The 9,563-nt window shown below is 40.3% G+C and overlaps 1 protein-coding gene across 1 annotated transcript; it reads left to right on the plus strand.

Annotated features, from left to right (window-relative positions):
• The first annotated feature begins 223 nt into the window (after window positions 1-223).
• naaladl1 (N-acetylated alpha-linked acidic dipeptidase like 1) lies at window positions 224-8,377 on the plus strand. The gene is made up of 19 exons (XM_085786014.1): window positions 224-590; window positions 816-988; window positions 1,111-1,232; window positions 2,443-2,562; window positions 3,842-4,034; window positions 4,243-4,336; window positions 4,438-4,542; window positions 4,908-4,993; window positions 5,135-5,254; window positions 5,340-5,425; window positions 5,682-5,745; window positions 5,966-6,033; window positions 6,115-6,206; window positions 6,383-6,476; window positions 6,623-6,704; window positions 6,906-7,079; window positions 7,185-7,272; window positions 7,365-7,457; window positions 8,168-8,377. The coding sequence occupies exons 1-19, from the start codon at window positions 379-381 to the stop codon at window positions 8,343-8,345; spliced, it is 2,244 nt and encodes a 747-aa protein (XP_085642140.1). The 5' UTR covers window positions 224-378; the 3' UTR covers window positions 8,346-8,377.
• Window positions 8,378-9,563: the final 1,186 nt, after the last annotated feature.

The raw sequence follows: 9,563 nt of genomic DNA on the forward strand, positions 1-9,563 counted from the left end.
TTTTCAGAATTCATCGATCCAATGTAATTTATTTATTGTACACTTGCTTGGTGTGTGTGTGTGTGTGTGTGTGTGTGTGTGTGTCTGTGGGCATTTAAAACAAATGGATTTACACCCCCCCATGAGGGCGAAAGTCCATCCCATCTGCAAACAGTAATGTGTAGACCTAACAATGACAGTGCCTTCCCTCTTATGGGAGGTCACTTAAGTAACTCACTTTATTTCATTTGGGAGTCAGTTGCAACAACTTTCTCTTACCAAATGCAACACCATCCCAGAGACAATCGGACATTTTAAGAAAGCTCAGTCGAGTACGGGGTTCAGGTCCAGAGAGAGGAAGTGATTTATATTCCTGTGGAGCTTATCCCAGAGAGGAGAATGAATTTAAAGGCGGTAATACTTGGGAGTGTGTGTGGTGCTGCCGTAGTACTGACCGTAGGTATCCTAATCGGCCACTATGGTATCTCGAAAAGCAGCAGCAGCAGCTCGGGACCATCCTGGGTGAGGGATGTGGCAAAGGATGTGGACGAGAGTCTGATTGAGAAATTCTTGTCTGAGGTGGACAACATGAAAATTCAGGAAAACTTAAGGTGAGGAGATGAATGATCAAGTTAATATTTTGTTGGTTATAATAACAAAAAAGGCTAATCTGAATTCTTACAAGATTCTTTTGTTGTAACATTTTGCTCAAGATTTCCTGATTACTATTGGGTCAAGGAGGCTTTAACAGGTTTCATGATACATTTGCAGTTGATAATACAATATCCAACACATTATTCAATTCAACTTTATTCTTGTACTGTATGTGTCCACAGAGAGTTGACAAAGGTGCCCCATATGGCCACAACAGCTGGAGATGAGAAGACGGTGCAGTTGATGTTGAATAGATGGCAGGACCCCGAAACTGGCCTGGATAAGGCCTGGAGAGAGGAGTACAAGGTCTATCTGTCCTTTCCTGACCCCAAGAAACCCAATACGGTCACTGTAGGTAAGTCAACAGTCTGTTAATTAAGATTCAAATTCAAACCACCTAGTCAAGACATTTTCATTCTGCCACTGAGTTTCACTTGTCTACCAGCAGACAAATTCAAAATGTGTTGTCCGTTTCAGTGAACCCGTCTGATGCTGTGCTGTTCACTGCCAGAGAAAAGGAGAAGGCTTATACTCCAGACCAAGAGGATCCTGATGTGGTTCAGCCGTACGCTGCATACTCCCCTCCAGGAAACGTAAAGGTATACGACAGAAAAACAGATACATAGCTACACACACGTTGTCCTCAGTCTTGAAACTCTGTTTAAAGCTCAGTTAATGATCACTCCCTGCTACAGGGAGAAACTAACTATTGCAAACAACAATGTTAAATTCGTAAATGTTTTCATCCCATGATTTGATCAGACTATTTCATAGACTGCAGTCACACCATAACTAAATAAAAACAACCTTACCTGAGGAGGGTAATTCTCATTTCTGGTCATGGGTTGACAGTCTTTGTCTTGGAATATATGGTTCCTTTCCAGACTAAGCTAAATACAGAGGTCAGATAATATACATAGCTACTACTGCTAATGTTTTTTTTGTTCTGCTTCTGTGTTTTATTTGCATGTTTTTGCCTTGGTAGGTTACAGGATAGATAAAAGGACAGATAAAAGTCTGAATTTGTGGTACTTCCTGTTTTGTTTTGTTTTCTTTTTACATAAATAAATCATACATCATCTCTGGGAAATGATTCACTCAATGTATACAAATCACATGATTGTCACTGCTCTGACTTACTGGCACACACAGCACATGCTCACCTGTCATAACCTTTGAGGTATCTGTCACAACTACTTACGTCTTCTGACAGAGATAAGAGGGATTAACTGTATCTGTTATTCAACTTTTACTCATAGTTTTTTTAGGATCACTGGTATAATTATCTGTGGCAGTGCAGGTTGTTTTCATGTAGCCTACTTGATGGTAACGATGACCAAAGTAACTAATCAAAAAACATTTTAAATGACATAAAAAGTGACATTAAACAGAACAAAAACAGATACACAGCAGAGAGAAGATGGTTTAATAATGTTAAACCATTTTTACTCTCTCTCTCTCTGTTTAACTCTACTTACTGGTGACACATTCAAGGCCAAAACATTATGTGTCTTATCTGGCACTGATAACATCATGGACTATGATGTAGACAGGGATAATAAACCAACAAGAGCGCATCTGTTAAAACTGACAGAGATTAAACATTCCTATCTGTGACCATCACCAGGTGGTGGGAATAAAGAATTAGATAAAGACACACCCCAACCCTATTGACAGGATTTTCAGGGGGGAAAAAAAACACAAAAGGCAGCAACCATTATTTAATTTTGTGGTATAAAAAGATCACCTTCAATCTTCTTGAATTACTGCTTTTGACATAGTGCTGACCTTCCTTTTTTGGGAATTTAGGGAAAACTGGTTTACGCCAACCAGGGGAAACCAAGTGACTACCAGCGGTTGAACGAGACGATCGACCTGAGAGGAACCATCGCTATTACCAGATATGGTGGAGCAGGAAGAGCTGCTAAGGTGAGTTGAGGAGAAACAAAACATCTCTGGTCACACATGGTCCTGATCCCAAAGAACAAATGTTGGACAGTGTGGGACAACCACTACAAATGAGAGGTTGTCTAAAATGTTGGTGGAGTCTATCTAAGGTTTTTAAAGGATAAACACACAGACTGCAGGTTTCAAATACATGGTAGGTCCTCCAAATGCAAGACTGCATTACTAAGCAGAAAATCTCCTTGCAGAAATTTTGTAAGTGCCATTTAGGGCACTGACAGGATGTGATATCGAACCCACAACCTTAACATCAAGTCACACATTGTCAACCTGTCTACGTGCATTTGTGTGAGAGACCCCTAATCAGTGTATGCAGCTGGATAGGTTGGTGGGTAATGCCATTGACTTTGGATTGAAAAGCTAAGGTTTGAATCCCAGTTATGGCAAGTTGCTGTAATTGGTAGCAGAACATTTCAGTTATGACTGACATTATTAGTCAGTGTTATCAGGAAGTGTAATGTAAGATAATAGTAGGTCAACCTGAGCATAGGGCAAAATATCCAGCTGGATACCTCAGTGAGTAATGTCAATGTTGTTAACAAGATCTGCAGAAGATGATTTTGTTTTCTCATAATGAGTAAGAAAAAAAAGAAAAGGAAAAAAAAGTATTTGCTGTCATCACTATGAATTGTGTTGTGCGTCATTATTAGTAAGTGTTATCAAGACGTGTGATGTGTGTGTGAGCTTGACACATCAAGCTGGATAGCTCTGTGGGTATTGCTATTGAGCGTAAAGTGTGAGGCTTGGGTTCAATTCCCACCAATAACAGTGATGTGAAGAAGAATTTCCTTTATAGCAGCCCCCCAGTCACAGACACCTAGTCACACTATGCTCCTGACCTTTGTGTGTTTTAAGACAAGTCAACACCTATGATCTCTTGACAACATATTTTATTGGAACTATAAAAGGTTTGGAGTTTATAATTTCACAGGTTTACCATCTATCAAATCTACCCACAGCTGTTGCTGCAGCACTGAAGAAACTGAAAACAAAGATAGAAACTTTACAAGTTGGAAAATCCAGGAAATTATGTCAGCAAGACTCAAAATGAGTTCCTGTATGTGATGTGCTATGACTCACAATGAATCACATCCACAGTATGAGTCATATTCTGCTCTCACCTAATGATATAAGAAAAAACTGATAATCCCAAAAAGTCTGTTTTATTGAGTTTATTCAAAATATAAATGTGTGTAAATTAATTGTGAACTTGAATTAAATGTGCCATGTGCATCTCTTCTAGGCAATCAATGCAGCACCCTACGGTGTTGTTGGTGTGCTCGTCTACACGGACCCGTTGGACATCAACGACGGTCACATGTCAGATACCAATGAGACGTATCCTCACTCCTGGTACATGCCACCCTCTGGTGTGGAGCGGGGATCCTTTAACACTCACTATGGAGACTTGCTCACGCCCTACCTGGCTGCCAAAGGTAACGAGTGACTTCTGTAAAAATGTGCTGCATAAAACACAGTAGTGTTTTTCCCACTTTATTGTGTCTTTACTCTGCTACTGTTGCACTTTGGCTCCAGTATCCTGTAAGAGGGGGCTTTTTACAATAGCTGTAAAGAGCCACACATAAAGATAAATTCTCCCGATACAGAAACATATAGATTTACCTGTTATTTATCATTTTGCAGAGGATACCTACAGAATTTCACCTGGGGACATCACAGGAATCCCTCCTATTCCAATTCAGCCAATCGGATTTGAGGATGCCTACAGATTAATCTGGTCTGAGATGAGACAATCTTGTGAACTTGTGAAATGGTACCCCCAAATACTCAATTATTAACTATTTCTAACTTTTCCCCCCTATGTTTTGCACATTTCAGTGAGCTGGATGGAAGCCCAGCCCCAAACGAATGGCAGGGAGGGTTCAACTGCACCTACAACTATGGCGGCCCAGGATTCAAACCAACATCTACCTTCAACAACAGGTAGTCAAACCGCAGACAATGGATGCATTGAAACTTGAAAGAATAATTCTTTTTCATTGAGCAACACAACTGCTTTATCAAAAATAACTATAAATTGTTTTATGACAGAGAGAAGAGGCATCATATAAAGTTTAACAATGAAGTACAAAAGTCCATACAGTATAAGCAGATTGAAAAACAGCTTTTTACTTTTGCTGCCCTAAACACCTAATCCATCTGACTATTTGCAGCTTGTATCAGCTTAGATCTTTGAGAGTAGGAAGTAAAAAGACAATCATTACATAAATACATCTCAATGGAGATGAAGCAGCAGTGTTGCAGTGTCTCTTTCTCTTTGTACCTCTGACGCTGAGCCTTTGTTGCAGTGACGTGAAGCTGGACATTTACAACTATGCAGAAGTGAAGAACTCCTCCAATGTGATGGGAATTATCAGAGGGAGCGTCGAGCCAGGTGAGTCTGGTGACCTGGACCAAAATCGACCATATGATGATGGATGTCATCTGTTTTCCTCCTGCGATTCATCTGTGGCTGCCTTGTGTGTGTGTGATAACATCCATGTGTGTGTGTGTGTGTGTGTGTTTACATCCACAGACAGGTATGTGATCTATGGGAACCACAGGGACAGCTGGGTTCACGGTGCCATCGACCCGAGCAGCGGGACCTCGGTCATGCTAGAATTGACCAGGGTGCTGGGACAGATGGTCAAACAGGGTGAGGAGAGTCATGGCTTCTCACTGAAACATAATTAGTATGGTGCTGGATAAAAAAAGCTAATTCCTGTTCCTCTCTGTGGCAGGGAAATGGAGGCCTCGCAGGTCCATCATCTTTGGAAGTTGGGGAGCGGAGGAGTTTGGCCTTATTGGGTCTGCAGAATACACAGAGGTGATTTACAGATAATACACAAGATTAGACATGATACCAAGCAAGCACAATTGTACATAACAGCACTTTTAAGTTGTTTTATGAAAGCAAAAACTATGTACTGTAGGTTGTTTTTGAAGGACAGTATTTTTGTCTTGGTTTGGTATGACCAGAAACTTTAGAATATGAATATGATGAATATTCCTAACATCAGTCATGAGTGACTCAGTGATCGTGACTGAGTTTACATCTGACCATGAACTTGTCTTTTACCCAGGAATACTTCACCAAGCTGAGTGAACGCACCGTTGCTTACATCAATGTAGATATAGCTGTTTTTGGTAAGAAACTCCACCCATATCAAATATCTAATGTCTTGTAATAGTGTCAGTTCCTCCTGGTTTGATGTTGATTGTTCATTTTGTAATACAAAATATTAAATTCATGGAAATCGATTCCTGCTGCTCCTTTAAAAGCAGGTTGGGTCCATTGACCATGAAATGTAAAAGTAAATAGTGAGGTTAATCCCCAAAACTCCCATCAACCTCCTCCTCTCTGTAGCCAACGCCACCCTCAGAGCTTCAGGGATGCCATCGGTGCAGAACGTCATCTTCTCAGCTGCAAAACAGGTTAGTTCCTCAAAATAAATAAATACAAAAACAAGTAAGCTGACCAAGATCCCGTAACGTGAAAGTGTGTCTGTTCTTCAGGTCAATGCCCCCGGACTTGTTTCCACATCCGTGTACAACAACTGGATACAATATACCAACAGGACGAGCCCAACCCATGGCACCATTCCTAGGTAATGACTTCATTGCACTGATCACTGAAAGTATGATAGCCTACATAATATAGGATTGAAACTTGTGTCAAGACTTGTTGGTATTAAATTATACATTATGCATCCCCACACACATATTTGATCTGTCAATAAAGCAATAACTGAATGCTTCTTGTTTTCCATCCTCCTTTTGATAGGATGGGATACCTGTCAGGTGCAGGGAGTGACTACGCTGCCTTTGTCCATTACCTGGGAATCACCTCAATGGACATTTCATACACATACGACAGGGTATGAAACTAACAGCATTTGAACAAATTAAATTATGTAGCATGTTGTTTTAAATTGTCTCTTTTTTTTCTTCTTTTGTTTAAAATAAGCTGGGAGCTCATTTAGTCATGTAACTTCTTACCATATGGACATTTTTCTTCACACAGAGTAAAACAAATGCTCGTATTTACCCTGCGTACCACACGGCATACGACACCTTTGACTACTCCTCAAAGTTCATTGATCCTGGTGAGTGGTGTTGTCTCTCCCGTTATCACATATTGGATTTCTTGTACTGTACCTTACAGCCACATATACTCTTTACTATCATAGAAATGTGAATTATCTTTTCTTTTATCCTTTTCCTTTTAAGGGATTAGTGTATTTGAACAATTTCTATTCATTTTCCTATTCCAACAATCATCTCGTTCTGTCACTTCCTCCTCTCAGGCTTCTTGAGTCACCAAGCCATTGCCAGGACAGCAGGAAATGTCCTGATCCGATTGGCCGACAGCCTGGTGCTGCCATTAAACTGTAGCGACTACGCCGAGAGTCTGGAGAGCTACCTCGACACAGCAGTGAAGCTGTACGAAGAACAACTGAAAACTAAGGATATATCCATGGGTAAGGACCAGACAGTCTGAGAGGCCTCAGTGATAGAAAACCAATGCAGGTCGATGCATTTAATCTTGGTTTTATGTTTAATTATCTCATTTCATGTTGTTTCAGAACCACTAAAGCGTGCAGTGGCCAACTTTCGCAGCGCAGCTTCTCATTTGGACAAGGTGATTCGCACTTCAGACCTGGCAAATGAAACGTAAGAGAACAACCCACACATGGTCTATCTATACAGACATACTGCTGCTTCCTGTTTCCTGGTAATAACCCCTTCACCCCTTCTCCTCTCAGACCACTGAAGGCCAGAGGGATCAATGACCAGCTCATGCTGCTGGACCGAGCCTTCCTGGACCCTCTGGCCTTCCCAGATAAATACGCATTCAGGTAAGAAAAGGATCTGGTTTCATATCTTAATGTTAATCTGCCACATGTAGCTTGCTCTAGGCCAGGGTATACAGTATAATTAAAAAAAGGTGGAGAAACTTTCATCCAGACTTAAATATTTTTGGATTCATGGTCACCAGATGATGCCTTGACTTTTACTCTAACTGTAGTTGTGTAGAGTGAAATGTCTTGACTATTGAACAGTTTGCATTGAAGTGACACATACATTTGCATCCCCTTCATTTGCATCCCCCTCAGAAAGTGCTGGAATAATTTTGTTGATTCAAGTCAAACGTTGGACTTTGGTTTATATCCACAAAACTTATGACATTTCCATTAGCTGTAGCTCTATTTTATGTCGAGGTCATGAGCAAACATTTGCATGCTAACACAATAAACTAAGCTAGTAAATCGTAGTGTATTGACATTATCATGTATTTGATATTGTCATTGTCAATACATATGTCATTTGGTATAATAAACTATGTTTAATTTATCACACATGCTGTATTGTTGAGGGTTCCCAGAGCTCAACTTCATTTAAAATCCTTTTCTATTTCTTTCTCTCATTGACTGTCATACTCCTCTCCTCATAGCATCGATCAGTAGTGACAGCGACGATCTGTTTCATTGTGTTTCAGCACATTTCAGTCATCTATCATTGTCACATCACTCTCATTTTTCCGTTCCACCCCCTTTATGTCACACAGGCATGTTATCTGGGCCTCAAGTGGTGCTGGCCAGCCGACCTTCCCAGGCCTGGCCGATGCCTACGCCAAGGCTGAGTCATCAGGTCAGTCGAGCGATTGGGGCAAAGTACATTACCACATATCAGTCCTCACCCAGGCTATCGATGGGGCTGCCCACACACTGGTTGACGTCATATAGATGAAGAGGAGGAACTGCTCTCGCTCAGGGATCTTTTTTTTTTTTTTTTTTTTTAAATAAAAGGGCCGTAGCCTGCAGATAATGAGCATTGATCAGACGGACCGTGATGCAACTATTTATGGATGATATTAAGGGAATTGATTTTAGAAACTGTATCATGAATTACATCTTTGTCTTTGTCACTGGGTTAAATATTTAAATATTATGAATAGGGCCTATTTTTGATTTTTTTTTAGTAAAGAGAGATGAGTCACAGCAGTTGTTTTGCACAAGCTACATGAAAGCATTAACAAAGAAACACAGACAAATGCCTGAAGAAGCTGGAAACTAATGATCTGACATGACTAACGTTTACCTCAGTGAAGTATCACAGTAAAAAACAATGGTGAGTCTGTTTTCTTCGGAAAATGAATGAGCAGCCTATCTTGATCATGTCGCACTAAAATAATAGAGTTTATTTAATCACTGATTAAATCTCTTATCTTCCTCTATACAAATGAGGAGACTGCTTGAACGCCTCGTACGTGCCTAAACCACCAGTGTAATGTTGTGTAATGATTGCATTTGTAATGACTTAATTCATGTTCCAATAAACTGTATTTTTCAAGTTCTTAAATGCAACACAGAACATTTCTGCTTGGATGATCAATGAGGCAGGATGACTTGCTGCATTAAAGTATACGGTTGGTGTGTGTGTGTGTGTGTGTGTGTGTGTGTGTGTGTCAAGACAATTATATCTGACAGAAACAAGAAGCAGTGACCTGATCCACTTGACTGTCTGGGAATGAGGAAAGGAGACAGACACTGCAGAGACATAATAGGAAAATGGTGCAGTCTAAGTTGACTGGGTTCATGATTCAGAGGTAAATCAAGACCATTGCACCACATATTGGGTGGTGGATTGGTTGCAGAGGGATGCAGAGGGAAAAATGTACGTCTTATGTCAGAAAATTTGAATTTGTATTTGTGTTATTATGCCAAATCATAGCATAGGCTACATTATCACAAGGCATTTTACAATTACAAATAAGTAAAGGTGTGTCGTTTAACATGCTATGGTCTTCATTTGAAAACATTTGCCAAAGGTAGAACAACAACAAAAACCTGCATGTATTTTTGGGACTGAAATGCACTCAACTTGCAGATGAATGAACCAACTGCAGATCTGGATGTTTGGCTGTAATACCAAAGTTCACCACCAGGGGTCAGAAAACACTA

Source organism: Trachurus japonicus, chromosome 9, assembly GCF_045865225.1.
Source record: "Trachurus japonicus isolate A0001 chromosome 9, Traja_1.0".
Taxonomy (NCBI): Eukaryota; Metazoa; Chordata; class Actinopteri; order Carangiformes; family Carangidae; genus Trachurus; species Trachurus japonicus.